The sequence below is a fragment of the Montipora capricornis genome, chromosome 7 (genome assembly GCF_036669925.1).
Source record: "Montipora capricornis isolate CH-2021 chromosome 7, ASM3666992v2, whole genome shotgun sequence".
Lineage (NCBI taxonomy): Eukaryota > Metazoa > Cnidaria > Anthozoa > Scleractinia > Acroporidae > Montipora > Montipora capricornis.
The window spans coordinates 22,750,269-22,764,539 of record NC_090889.1 but is presented as its reverse complement, the minus strand read 5'-3'; the positions used below and the strand labels follow the sequence as shown (position 1 = coordinate 22,764,539).

Genomic DNA, 14,271 nt, shown 5'->3' with positions numbered 1-14,271 from the left:
TGAGATTTGAGACGCCAAATTGTGCCCCCCACAGGATACAAGAGGGGCAAACACAAATGACATCATCGTCATTGCTATTTTATCTCATGGAGAAATGATCGAATTCCTCAAATTTCAAGTTACATGTAAGGTGTTATTTTCCGATGTTTGTTGTCGAATGATTTCATTTTGTAAACGAATCGGAAGTTATGCCCACCTTGAGGAGTTACGTTCTTGTGTTTAAATTCCCGCATGTTGCGTGAGGTTTTCTGAGTTGTTTAGATTAACCTGCGATCACGCGCACTTTTCTTTAGACAGGGCGTTCCGCCCTGTCTTAAGAAACGCCTGATCGCAGGTGATTTTTAGATGTGAAACCGCGTTCGTGTAAACGTTGCCTAGCATCACAGTCGAAGTTCAGTTTGTTGCATGCTTTCCAAGCGAATTTCAAGCGTTGGTTTGTTTATTGTGAGCGAAATGACAGAGAACCGTATGGCGAAGTGTGTTAAATTTTGGTTTTGTGCAACCCTTTTGATATTAATTCCGGGCGTGCACGTGTCAGCGTCTCGGTTCTTGTTTTGCACGTAACGTCTTTGTTTGCAAATGATGCACCATTTTCGGAGTTAGTGTTAAAATAACGTGTTTAACATGAAACTTGAATGTATTGAATCGCTCGCTTGATAATTAACATTGGCCATGGCGAAGTTACCGACCGATAATGAACGGTTTATTGCTTATATTTGTTTACTCTTTTGTCCCTAAATTAAACTGCACGTGTTGTTAAAACAAATGATTGCTCTTCCACAAAAAAAGTGAGATTCATTTCTGTTCTTTTTGGCTGTGGAGATCTGTAGATGATTTATCAACTGGAGCATAGTAAATAGATGTAGGCTGGTTATGAAACTTGACAAGTTTCTTTGTTTCATGTTTTTGTTCGCTTTTTTGGCCTTGACCCTGCACAAAACCCGACAAAAACACGCTCTTTTTCGGCAGGATAACCAATCAAAAGCTTCGACTAATTCATTCGAAATTAACTTGCGAACCAAAAACAAAAGATTGTGCAGGGTCACGGTCGGTTCAACATCTAATTGCCACTGTATTGTTCCTGCTTTTGAAATTCCCAGGGTTTCATAACCAGTCCCTAGATTAACTATGACTGGAGCCAACAGTTCCTACAGCCTACAGATTCCTGGAGACGGTTTCAGATGGAGGTTTGACAGCCTATACAACTCAATTTTGATCGATGAATCAATGGGCATAACAGCTTCAAATAAATTGATCATTTTATTTTAAGTACATATTCGAGGGGAGTGACAAGACTTCCTTAGAAATCGGAAAGGGTACCGCAGCAGCAATTACTAAACAGGCAATAAATGGAATATTAAATATTTTTGAATATTAATTAGCTGGACCCCCAAAATTTTGCAGTGGAACCCCAAGTTTTTCAAGAAGGGGTCCAGAGGACCACCAAATTTGAAAACCTGGATACATCTCTGTAAACCTACCAATACTTAAACACACTCTCTAATCTACGATTACTCCTAGTTTATCTGTAGCTTCGCTGTAAGGTGGTTAAACCAGCTTCAACACTTCAAAGAAACATTCTTATTAGAAGGATTGACACTACAACACTTCATCACTTAAACAACGTTATAGTACCATATCAAACACCAGTTATTGCTAAAAAAGATTCTGTCATTTTTGTGACACCCCATATTTTGGCTTTAGCTGCTCATATCTCAAAAACGAACTCGGAGACCCCCATTTTTTATTTATTTCTGAAATGTAATTAGCATACCCGAATAAAACTTTCTGCAAAGTTTAAAAAAAGGTCTGTGGAGCGGATTCACAGCCCCCTTAAATAATTTAAAATTTAAGGTAGCTCTGAATCCGTTCCACAGAGTTTTTTAAACTTTGCAGAGAGTTTCATCTTGGCCTGCGGATCACTTTTGTGCAATAAAAAACTAAGGTCGCCGAGTTCGTTTTTCAGAAATGAGCAACAAAGGCCAGAATATAGGGTGTTTTTGCAAGGCTTTGCTGTTGCCATGGCAACTTGTTAAGTCACAAAAATGATTGGATCTTGTTCAGCAAAAATTGATATTTGACATGGTACCATAACATTACGGTGCGTGATAAGGTGTTTTAGTGTCAATCCTTCGAATAACAAGGTCTCTTGAAAGTGTTGAAACTAGCTTGAGCCGCATGATTGTAGGAATTGGAATGATGGTGGGAGCAATGTGAATGCTCTCGCTTACCACATGTATGGCACGTGAAGCTGCCACATAAAAGGGGTGCTAAAACACCTGCCTGGTATGTTTGATACGCCATGCTGTTGAGGCCCAAAAGGCCGAAACAGCTGTCCATGGCTGCTAATTGACCGGGTGAAATGGCTGTGCGCATGCGTGATGTGTTAGCCACGCCGGGTTGGTGTTAGAGTGTGTCACCTTGCTTTTATTGTTGCTAGTAAGTAAGTCCATTTTCGGAGCGAGAAGTAAGACATGTGTGGATATATATCTACAATCAGTGGCAAAAGTCTTGGGGCGCTAAGATTTTTAGGTTGTTTTTTATATATATAATTCCCCCTCTCCCCCAAAACATAGTTGCTGATTGTGAACAGATATTTCTTAGTCTATTTCAACATTGATTGGGGGGAGGGGCTTCTATTTAAAGTTTTTAGTGGAATTCTGACACTTATGCTTAGTTTATCAAGTGTAAGAGGCTGTCACGCCCAACATGTAATTGCGTCCCAACTAATTTTGCCACTGATTGTAGTCGTTCACGTTTGTTTTTTTAGCAAAGGTAAAACACGAGTCAGTTGTAAATTTTTCCCTTTAGACAATGAAATATCTTCTTTCTTCTGTTATGTTATCAAAATTGTACTGTCAAATTGTTAATGTAAACTGTAAATTGTACTGTAAATTGTTACAACTGTTATTATCAAAATTGTACTGTCTTTAGGAAAACACAAGAGGGAAAACAAATTTAACGTGACTAATTCCCTGCTTCCTCGCGAGGGGGTGTTGCCTCACGAGATTGCTCAAGATATTGGGTCATTGGGAAAACACGCGCCTTTTGTAATATCTCTACCACGCTGGGGAGATGTTCTCGGCCAATATTGAACAACAAATCTAATAGTTCTCTGGTTTCCTGTTTTGCTTCCTGAGGGAAGACGTCCTCAGGCTTGCACGAATTCTGTCTTTGGATGCCACCGTCCTGTAAACAATTCAGAGGGGAAAGAATCCTTTATCAATCAAGAAACTGCCATGACTTCTAGGCAAGCAATCCCTATATAACGGCAACAGTAATAAAATTAAGACGAGTGGCTGAACGGACTTCATTTGTTGGGATAGAAACTCTGGCACATTACATCACAGAGGTTATCCCCGAATTACGCTAAAAGAAATGACGTTACAAGGCCGACTCGCATGTGTCCAGAAATAATGGCAATATAAGCTCCATCAGTAAGTGTCCTTTTAAGCCTGCGCACGACTGTTAAACATAGTGGCGCAAGAGTGAATTATATAAGAGTGTTGATCTATCACTTTGCGGCATTGCCCCAGCACACTCACAAATAGATTTATTTTTAGATACACTTTGCGCGGGAAACAAACAAAGGGCTGCAAATTTTAACCAATCAAAAGCAGCCATGTCACGCGTGACTGCTTCTGCCCTGTTATTTTCACGGACATGACAACTGATTTTCGCGAGAAGGGGTATTCTAGCTAAAAATAGACGCATTTGTAACTGTGTAACTCTGATTCATTCGTGTGACGTGCTTATCTTGACATGCAGTTGTTCACTATAATATCACTTGACAAAAAATATGCCGGCCACCTTAAATGTGTCCCAAACTAACCCCTCTTTTGTTTTTGTTTGGTTTTCCTTTTTTCTTTTTTTTTTTTTTTCGAAAGGCAAAATGTTTATAGTTGACAGAAAAAACTTGACACTCACGGCTTACCTTAACCCCAAAAAGTGAGGATCTTTCACCATTTAACATCTTAAGCAACAAACAGCCAGTCTTCCATACATCGTCGGACCACCCTCCAGCTTCCTAGATAAAAAGCGAGAAATTCCTTCAAACTTCAACTGACGCAATTACCTAATGTTATTCGTCTATTCGGTCCACCGATGATTTTTTGGTGCATTAGGTTATTGAACCCGCATCAATTGTTACAAGCAATTTAAATGAACGTCAAACGTAACTAAAATGAATTCTCTAATATAAATCCATCTTTTTTACAAATAACTAAAAAACAAGAAGCTAGAGGTTGTATAACATCTAGAAGGTAGTGTGTTCCAGGGGTTAGGGAGTTTGCTTTGAGTTCCGGAGATTCAAGATCCTTTCTGTAACTCGTTGGATATATCCTGGTAGTCCCTGGTTCAACTTCTCAGCTGCAATTAAAAGTATTTCTATTAAAAATAATGATAAATTATCCCATGAATAGTATGGAACCAGGTTTAAAGAATTAATTTTTCTACAATCTTTTCAGGAAATCCTCAATACCAAACATTTTTTTAAAAGTTTCTTTTTTCAAGAAGGCACGGTGTATTAATTTGAAATGAAACTGTCTTAGTTTGTTGTCAATAGTTGTTTGGGGGTTCATCTTGTTAACTTCAGAAGATGCCAATTGGATGCGCTTCAGGTGTGAATGGGTCAAAAACTAGTAGAAGGTTTCATGCTTCGTCTTTAGTCTAACCTTGATGTTTGTGGCCGATCCAAAATCTGTTAGCTTAGCGTGGATACAATGTTCATCGAGAAGCAGGTTATCTCCTACATGAAACATACAGACTGTGATTAGTACAAATTCATTCAAATGTTACTTGCTCAGGATGACACAAAGAACAGTCTACAAGTTATTCATCTTAACGTCGTTTATTAGGGACCCTTTAAGGTCCTTGCTTAAAAGCAAGGACGTCGATGACGGCTGCGGGAACGTTGTCTAAGAATATTATTTCCCGTTATTTCCCGCCTGCTTTGGTCACGCAAGCGAAAGAGAAAGAGATCTCTCTCGCTTGCATGACCAAAGCGGGCGGTTCGACTACTTAGGGAGCTTAAGCAACGACAACGGCGATGGCAACGAGAACGTCACGAATTTGCATATTTAGTGGGTAAAAACAATAGCTTTGCACGCCTGCACGTGCGTTTTTTACTTTTGTCCATTTCGTTGCCGTCGTCAGCAAAACAACAACGTGAAATAGACAACTTTTTGGTTTTATGAAGAACGTCAGCACTTGAGGATAAATTTTCATTTTCTCTGCTAGAATGGAGTGCCGTTCAGACTGGTGTCATCTTTGAGGAAATACCACACCCTTGTCATATTAAAAACGTTGAAATAGTCACGAAGCGATTAAAATAACGCAAATTTATATTTTGAGATGACGTTCTCGTTGCCGTCGCCGTTGTCGTTGCTTAAGCTCTCTAATAGGAAGTTTAAGATCAATGACGCGACGGTAACGAAAACGTCACAAATTTTGCATATTTAATGAGCAAAAACAATGGCTTTGCACGCTGTGCACATGCATTTTTCATTTTTGTACATTTCTTTCACGTTTTCGGCAAATCTACGACGTGAAGTGACCAATTCTCAAGTTTTACGGAGAACGTGAACAAAAGGCAGCGAATTTGAATTTTCTGTCGTAGAATCAATACCGCACCTCCTAATTCAGTTCCTGGAAAGTTACACTAGTTTTTAGAAGTTAGACAAGCCGACATAAGGACGAAAAAGATGAATAAACCTGAACTTTCAATTTTAAATGACGTTTTCGTTACCGTCGCGTCGCAGATCTTAAACTCCCTAATAGCTCAGAAGGGACTGCGAGCAGTCTAAACTGCCTCCAATTTCGCGCCACACCCGCATCCTCTCCCCAATCCTTTCTCGGTTTCTCTGTTCCAGGTTCCCTTCCCCATCCCCGTTGCTGATGCTTTACGTCCCTACTGGAGATGTTTGAGGACGGAAATGACAGATACAAACGGGGAAAAACCAAAGAATGGTTAAGAGAACGTGCAGAAAAGGGTATTTTCACTGCAAGGTACATACACGTTTAGGAGATGATGAGAATGAGCTCGGATCAATTTGCAGAAATTTTAGACGCTTCTAAACTAGACATCTCCAAACAGAACGATAATGATTAAGGGGGCTAAAAGTGTCCCACAGACATGTCCTTGCTTCATACTCGCTGATCAAGGTTTCTGGCTGTTCATCAACAACCACGGCATGTCCGCCATCTTTGTTGCAAATGATGCTAGAAATAAGATGGCGATTCGTGATTGGCTAGCAGAGCGAACGTGACTCGATTCAGAACAACTTTGTTGGAAGAGGGGCAAAACACTGCAACATTATTGAGTCCAGCGAAATTGTTGGGCGTAATGTTTGATCAAAAGCAAACTCTATCCAACACTTGATCGAAAAAAAGATGTTGGTCGAACATCTTCCAAGATGGGTGGCCAAACGGTGGAACAATGTTGCATCGAGCAAATTTGGAGCGTTGAATCCAACTTTGTTCGATAGTTTGGCCAGGGTTTTAGACCTATTGTTTATAGCATTCTCGAAGCCGTTGTCATCTTTCTCGCTTATAATAAGTTCCTCATTTTCTAATTGAAAACGAAATAGCCGGAGGACTTGATCACCTTTAATATCTCTATGCACAATTCCTTTGCTGTGTAAGAACTTTAAAGCTTTAAGTGTGTCCTCCAGGTAGTATAAACAGTATTTTTCAGGAATAATTGGCCAATAATTCGTCATCTCTTGAGCGTCTCGATATGAAGCCTTTTGCCGTTCAACAAGTTCTGAAATTGTTCCACCTAAAAAATAAATGCCATTGTTATACCTCCCAACTCAAATACGTTTTCCGACATTTTCGTATATTGTTCTGTTTTGAGTTGGAAGGTATAAAAAAAACACTAAATGACTGGCTTCGCCTCGGGGAACATTGAGGGTCTCGGGGAAACAAAACTCACTGTTTCCCTTGGGACCAGTCATTATATAAGTGCTTATTAATATTACCAAACAAATAAGAGCGAGAAACTGTGAGACTTTGCCTCTTTCTTACCCTGAAAACAGTGAGAAAATAGCTTTCAAGCATATTGCAGTTTTACAGTTAAAATTAAAATTCTTCGGGATTAACGAGGGAGGGACCTTGGATGAATTAAGCAATGTGACGGCTATGTAAAGGTATTTGGGGCGGTTCAGGAAAATTTTTGAAGTTGAGAATGCGCGCTGTTAGCATTTGCTGTAATTTTGTGGCGGCCACAAGGCCTAGGATTATTTATATGGTCTTAGCTCGAAATTGGCTATATAACCAATATTTTGTGATCAAAACACACAAATGAGGCTGCAAAGTTATGGTGTCTCGTTTATTTCAAAGAAGTGGAGTTTTTATTGTTCAATTGCTGCGTTCGACGCCAGGAGAAGATAATTTCTAATCTTGGGTATCAAGTGCACAGAGTGAGCTTTAGCAATTCGTTTTTTCAGGTTTTTTGTTCGCCTACACTGCAGTTTTTAAGCGCCATCTTGAATTACGTCATGAGTGCATTGATACGTCATGTGTTTAAATGAAAATCGCACACTTCGTGATTGTTTGCATGGAGTCAATTTTCACCAACGCGCTGAATTTTGGCAAGGGACATTTGTTAGTAATAATCTTTCAGACAATTTCAACAATATCCAGATTTTTACAAATCTTGTTTTTGTGTCGCCATCACCTCTTTATTCCAAATTAACCATTTTAGCCACATTCCACAAACCTCACTTGTTGAAACCATCTTAGAAAGTGTATGCTCGTATCCTCAAACTTTGGTTCTCTAAGATTGTTTTTTTTCCCGTTCCATCTCCTTTGCTACCAAAGCGACTGTCGAACGCATTTCAATATCCGAGATTACTACGGGTATATAAAGGTTAACTGAAGTTACAGGGAGCAAAACAAAAATTTGGTTTCTCAGTTTTTTTCCAAAAGAGATTCCTCTTTTCCAGAAAAAAACCTTGTTATTGCCAAAAAATACGAGGCTATCCGCAAAATTTATTTCCTATTTCAATAACTGTTATCAGGATATACCTTTCTGCATATAGAAGAAGAGAAGCTGTGGTACCTGCCATAAATTCCATGAAAATATGTGCATTTCTGCCGCTTAGTTTGGCACCATAGTAGTCAACAATTTCCTTGATTCGCTCTCTCTTCGCCAGCTCTAAGGCCAGCAGCTCATTCCTCCTGTATTGACACTGAAAGTCAGGTTAAAAGAAACCAAAATGATAGAACATAAGTTAATTAAATGACCAGAAAAGGTGGAGTGTTAAGCGTCAATGAAGCGATTCCCTTAGGCAATTAGCTGAGTAAACGCAGACAATGATCCCCCCTGCTTGGAGGGGGGACAATAGTTGACACTACTACAATAGGGCCCTCGTCCCCTTTAAGCGGACAGAAATCCACGAGAAATCCACAAAAAAAAGTCTACGTATGTTCATGGCCAAAACCGAATGCCTTCCAAACTTACTCATTAAACGATTCATATCATTATATTGTCACTGACAGGAGGTCCCGACCGAGTTTTCTTGGTTTCTCTGAAGCTCGACACTCTTAAAGGCACACACGTCTCTATTAGTGGTACATCTGTTGTCGGTCAAATCCGTTCTCAGGTTGAATCCGATTTAACCTTGGTTAAATTGGTGATCCTCATTGTACCTAGGTTGAGTATGAACTCAGTACCAAGTACCAACTAATCCCAACCTTATCCTAATTTTTCTCTTGGCTTAATTTAGGTTCCAATTTAGGTTCTTCAATTCACCTGAGTGTGTATTCAGCCTAGGTAAAATGAGGAGCACCAATTTCATCCAAGCAAAAACGGATTCAACCTGAAAACGGATTTTCGCCTGCTAATTGCAGTTATCATGTGAGTTATGCGCCGATCAAATCGAAACCTCCACTTTCCCTCCCCTCCCGGGCAAACCCCGGAATTTGACCTTTGCCTGCGTGGGGTGGGGAAAATTGAACGGGAAGTGTCAGGTTTCAAATGATTTTTTTTTTCGGGCGCCGAAGTCGCTAACAGCTATAAAACACGTGTTTGGACGAGACGGACGAGTTCAAAGGAAGAAAGGAAGATATAGCATTTGTGAGGGATTGGCTTACAAAAAGGGTCTTCAAAAGTTAAGGTCTTCGCCCGGGCTTTGCCCGGGGATGGGGGGGGGGGGGGGGTGGGGATGTTGAAGTTTCGAGTTGATCGGCGCATTAACTCAAATAAACTGAAATCAAACATTGGTTTTTGAGGAGAAGGGGAGAGCGGAGTACCTGGAGAAAAACTTCTGGGAGCAGAGAACAGAACCAACAAACTCAACCCACATTTGACGCCGAGTTTGAGAATCGAACCCGGGCCACATTGGTGGGAGGCGAATGCTCTCATCACGAGATAAAAAGCAAACTGCGGGTTAGAAAGATATGCGAGCTCGGCTTTTATTTTGCAGGGTTCGTTTGAAGATGAATAATTTGCGATAGATTTGTAATATCAGACGAAAGATCTCGTATGATAAAACCAAATTTATTATGGGTGCTTTTCACGTTGCGTAATCGCCGCCATATTGGCAGCCGTTGCTGGGAGCGTCACGAAACGCTCGCACCACAAACGGCTCTCATTGGCTTCATTTTTCGTGCATTACACCATTGTCACTTCTTCGTCAAGCGATTGGTTGCAAGGCACCTATAGCCGGAAGTCGAAGTTGCAGGTGAAAGCCAGGATAATCCTTTTTCAAGCACATTAAAGAGAATCTTGGCCTTACTGGTACCCGAAGGAGATGTAAGAACTTCTGAAAACTGACATTTATCTCACCTTCTTAATGCAAAAGAGGAATCCTTCAGATTCATCCTCTGTTGATGCCACAAAACACTCTCCAAAAGCTCCAAACCCAACTTGTTCAATTATGTTGTACTGGTTTCCTTCATTGAACTGACCATTCTCAATCGAGAATTTTTCCTATAACGTCCAAACAAAAGAAGACTCAATAGCACAATTAACCTGAGGCTATTCACCATGCATAGGTACTCACCTCGCATGTGAAAAGTCATTAGTTTTGACTGGTGAACTCGGAAATGCTTATCAACGAACCAGTCAGGGCTCTACTTCCCTGCCAAACAATTGTTAACCATCCAAAAGGATGGGAAACTTTACACCTGAAAGGTTTAATTTGGTTTAACAAATAGGTGCTGTTTTGGTGGATGGAATAGAGAGTTTAATTAAGCACGCGCGTTTTGAGACGTGGACGGCAACCGCAAGAGAACATGTCGCGAGCCCGTATAGTGGTATCTCCCAGATTTTTATACTAATCAGCTCTAATGGCGAAAAGATACTTGGCAATGTAAATTAGTTGTTCATCAGCACGAGACCAATTACGGTAACAAATCGAACGTGGTTCAGCGTTGTCTGTACTGTACTCTTATCGACAACGATATTCGTCATCACAGTGGTCAAAATGTTGTAGACTCACTTGTACCTGCTACGAGTACTGCGAAATTGTATTCGCTGTTATACTGCGTCACTGCCGTTTTATTCTTGTAAACTTTGTTTTTTTTTTCTTTTTGCACTACGCACCTTTCAATGAAGTAAAACGAGTTTGAAAGCGGCCGTTTGCAGATTTCTCCCTTCCTTTTTCACGAGTCCTTATTCCTTCGTACTCCGGTCTTTCTCGTTGAAGTAATTTACATTCTTTCGTGAGCATGAATTATCCAATCACATGCCGAGAAAGACCACAATGGGCTTCTTGGTGTAACGGAATTAATTAAAAATTGGTCACACTTTCCTAGCTGTAACAATTACATAGATAAATATCTTACAGCATTTTTTATAATTCTTACAACTCAACAGTGAATACCCCTGAGTCTTAAATGTTGTACGTTAGTTAGGGGCCTTTTTCGTGAGTGCATCGAAGTATACAAAAACCACCCAATTAAAAATAACGAGTTCATCGCGTCATCTCATCCCGAGTTGAGTGAATGTCGGAGAGGCTGTGATGGTATTGAAATCTGTTCAGCGCTGTTAACCTTCTTTTGAACAAGTTTGGACCAAACACCTTTCAGAGAGACATTCTTGTATTATTCAATATTGTGCTAAATTCAGCTCTATCAGTCATTAAGTTTTATTCCGTTGTACAACAGATCACAATCTTTCCGCCGCTGAGGTCGGCATGACCTCGTACCCAACGTGAACTTATACTCTGTGTCCGGACCGTGTCTTCTAGGGAAAATAAATATATCGAGTATCTATCGTTGTAGCCAAATTATCACTAGCTACAGAATGCCCCAACTGGGGCCCCAAAATCCATTATAAGAGAGAATACATAAGATGAAGTATTTTGACTGAGAATCAGTTGTCATTTTCAAAATCACTTAAAAAGATAGTACATTTGAAAATATTAAAATCAGCGATCGCATGGCATGGAGTAATCGCAACGTTCAGTTCAAACTACTTTCGCTAACTTTAAATTAACAGATTACCATAGAGCGACAAACCTGCAGAGGCCAAAGGAGTTTTTCTTCGTCATACAAACTACTAGAATGAGGAAGATCACACTTTGCCAAATTCCATATATAAGGATCTCTCTCACTCAAGCTAGAAGTTCCCGAATCAACTTGACAGGTTGGAACTTCCGAAACGGGTACACCTTCTTCCTTGTCCTCTGGTGAGTTTGAAGGTGGAGAAGGCAGAGAAGGCAATTTTAATTCGAGTGAAGGCGACTTTTCAGGACTTCCGGCTAGATTTCGCTCGTTTACATCGCTCACTAATCCGCAAGTTTGCCAGCCGGGATCGCGTGCCTCTGTAACATCACGTTCAACATTAGTCCTTGATTCTCTTTGAAAACTTCTTTCTACCTGTTCACCTTGCTTAGCTGTGTTGCTCCCGTTTGGCATATAACACAACGGGACCAACGGGCAAGTATGATTCTCTCCTTCAGGGAAAGTAGCACCAAAGCTTCTGACTGACATCTCCCGTAAACACCGTGGCGCTCTTCTTGTATAAAGAAGGGGTCGATCGAGTTAAAAGCGGGAGAGACATGTTCACGCAGAGTCCTTGCACCCGTCGACAATTTCCTTTCCGATCGTCGACATAAAAAAGTTAATTCTTCTATTCTTCGTTTCAAAAATTAGAGCAAAATTATCCGCGATCATGCAGTACATATGTTCAGCGATGGATCACGTGTTTGTATGCACCGTTTGTTGGTGAGTCCACATTTCTCAGCGGTTTTCTTTAGATAACTGAGAAATGCACAAGAACGAAGAGATGACGCAAGTGAGGCAGTGTATTCCTGCATACTTTTCTGACGCTATTAAAGCTATACAAAGAGGAGCTTTAAGAATAATATTTCCAAACTCTAGTTATCAACAAGCCCTAGATCAAGCAAATCTAACATCGATAGCAAATCGCAGGATATTCTTTTGTAAAGCGTCGATGGCTGATATGAGGAATGAGAGCCAGCCCATATCTCTCTTGCCTCTTCAAGTTACGACAAGATCCATCCCATACCAGTAAAATCAGGAAATTAAATACTAAATCCACTACAACCACAAAAAGGACAAGGAGAGCAAATGACTTTTTCACTTTTAGGTTTTCGTGATTCCAATTATTATAATACTTATTATTGTAAATAGACTTCATTTTGGTATTCAACTTTGAAAATTGCACTGTTTATTCAGTTTTTAACTGGCAAAAGTGTTATTAAACTATTATTGCTTGTATATTCCACTAGTATTTCATATGGCACCATAGCTTTGCCGTTCTGTGAGCCATGCAGTCGTGTAGATTGCTTCCTTCTATATACTACAGTTTTTTGAACGTGTTAAGACAAATTTGAGCGTGGTTAAGTACAGCAAAAGGGTCACCAGCATTGACTTTCGCATTTCACTCTACTCTTAATCATGCAAATTTCCCTCTGTACTGGTAACAACTTGATTGAGTTTAAGTTATTAGATTTACTCTCTTTCTACTAACTTTTCCTTAGCTTTCAATTTTTTCTTATCGTAAACGAAAGACAGAGTACAAGTAGCTTTAAACAACCTTTGCTTCCAAACAAAAGTGGTACACAGGTCACCCAATCTCCATCATACACCTTATTCCAAAATTGTCGCCATTTAGTATTCTTTTGTTTCCATGCAAACTGGCCCTTATGTCCTTGCTTTCAAACGTAAAATTCAAAAGAATATTTAACCTTGAACGAGGCCATAAGGGCCAATTTGCATGGAAACAAAAGAATACTAAAATGGCGGCCATTTTGGAATAAGGTGTATAACGTGAAACACGTAAGCTTAAGCACGCGACATTTTTAAATTATATTAAGCCTCGGACGGAAATTGGAAGTGAACATTTCGTGGGAAAAGCAGATCTAACAAGTGTTATTTGCAAGTGTGAGAATTGAGGATAACAAGGAGCCCATATGCCTATGGTACCTGGAGCTTCTATACGTATTGTACCCTTGAGCCAACCCTGTCCCGTATCTTTTGATTTTTAGAACCTCTATAATTTGAAATACCTTTCGTGCTTTCAGTGGATGACCTTAGGCCTATTGTGATTGGCTATTGTGAAAACACCAACGAAAATTCCCCTGGGAGGTGCTTCTAAAAATAAAACGATATTAGATATTAGATATTAATTTTCTCGTTGCTCTGCCTTTTGTTTATGTCTAAAACTTTTGTCCCTTGCCGTCATTGTGGACCTTTAGATCGGAACACGACGACGACGACGACGACGACGACGACGACAACTTCGAGTTTTCCGTACTGAGCATGCGCATAAAGTTTGGAGGCCGACATTTTCCGAAGTGCGCGTGCTCAGAACGGAAAACTCGTACTCGTAGTTGTTCTCGTCCTCCGATCCAGAGATCCCTATAGAGTGTTTTCGGTCATGTGACCAGCAGCCATATTTGCATACTAAAACAAAAGGAAGAATTTGCATAAAAATGCACGGAGAGCCTGTGTGCAGGCTACAGCAAACCAGACACAAAGGCAAAAGTAATCATGATTTCCTATCTGCGCATCTCCTGCCCCGCGTAGTTTTCCTGGGGTTATAAATGGCGCGGAGGCCTCATGGGCAGTGCGCTCGACTCCAGATCGGTCAGAGTGGTCCGGGTTCGGGACCTGGCTGGGGACATTGTGCTGTGTTCTCGGGCAAGACACTTTACTCTCACGGTTCCTCTCTCCACCCAGGTGTATAAATGGGTACCGGCGTTATGCTGGGGGTAACCCTGCGATGGACTAGCATCCCACCCAGTGGGGAGTATAAATACTCCTGGTCGCTTCATGCTACGGAAAACGGAGATAAGC

The 14,271-nt window shown here is 40.5% G+C and overlaps 1 protein-coding gene across 1 annotated transcript; it reads right to left on the bottom strand.

Annotated features, from left to right (window-relative positions):
- Positions 1 to 2,798: 2,798 nt before the first annotated feature.
- LOC138056449 (serine/threonine-protein kinase nekl-2-like) lies at positions 2,799 to 12,161 on the bottom strand. Its single transcript, XM_068902244.1, has 7 exons — positions 11,467 to 12,161; positions 9,791 to 9,934; positions 8,063 to 8,192; positions 6,605 to 6,778; positions 4,674 to 4,747; positions 3,935 to 4,027; positions 2,799 to 3,189 (listed from the first exon to the last, which is right to left on the bottom strand). Exons 1-7 carry the CDS (start codon positions 11,938 to 11,940, stop codon positions 2,968 to 2,970), a joined length of 1,311 nt encoding a protein of 436 aa, XP_068758345.1. The 5' UTR covers positions 11,941 to 12,161; the 3' UTR covers positions 2,799 to 2,967.
- Positions 12,162 to 14,271: the final 2,110 nt, after the last annotated feature.

What these genes read in the sequence shown, in the direction of transcription:
- LOC138056449 (XM_068902244.1), bottom strand. Translation starts at nt 11,940, where the DNA reads ATGTCAGTCAGAAGCTTTGGTGCTACTTTCCCTGAAGGAGAGAATCAT. An exon ending in GATCGGCCACAAACATCAAG is followed by an intron (nt 4,028 to 4,673) that starts GTTAGACTAAAG and finishes CTTTTTATCTAG; the next exon opens with GAAGCTGGAGGGTGGTCCGA. An exon ending in CCTCACTTTTTGGGGTTAAG is followed by an intron (nt 3,190 to 3,934) that starts GTAAGCCGTGAG and finishes AATTGTTTACAG; the next exon opens with GACGGTGGCATCCAAAGACA.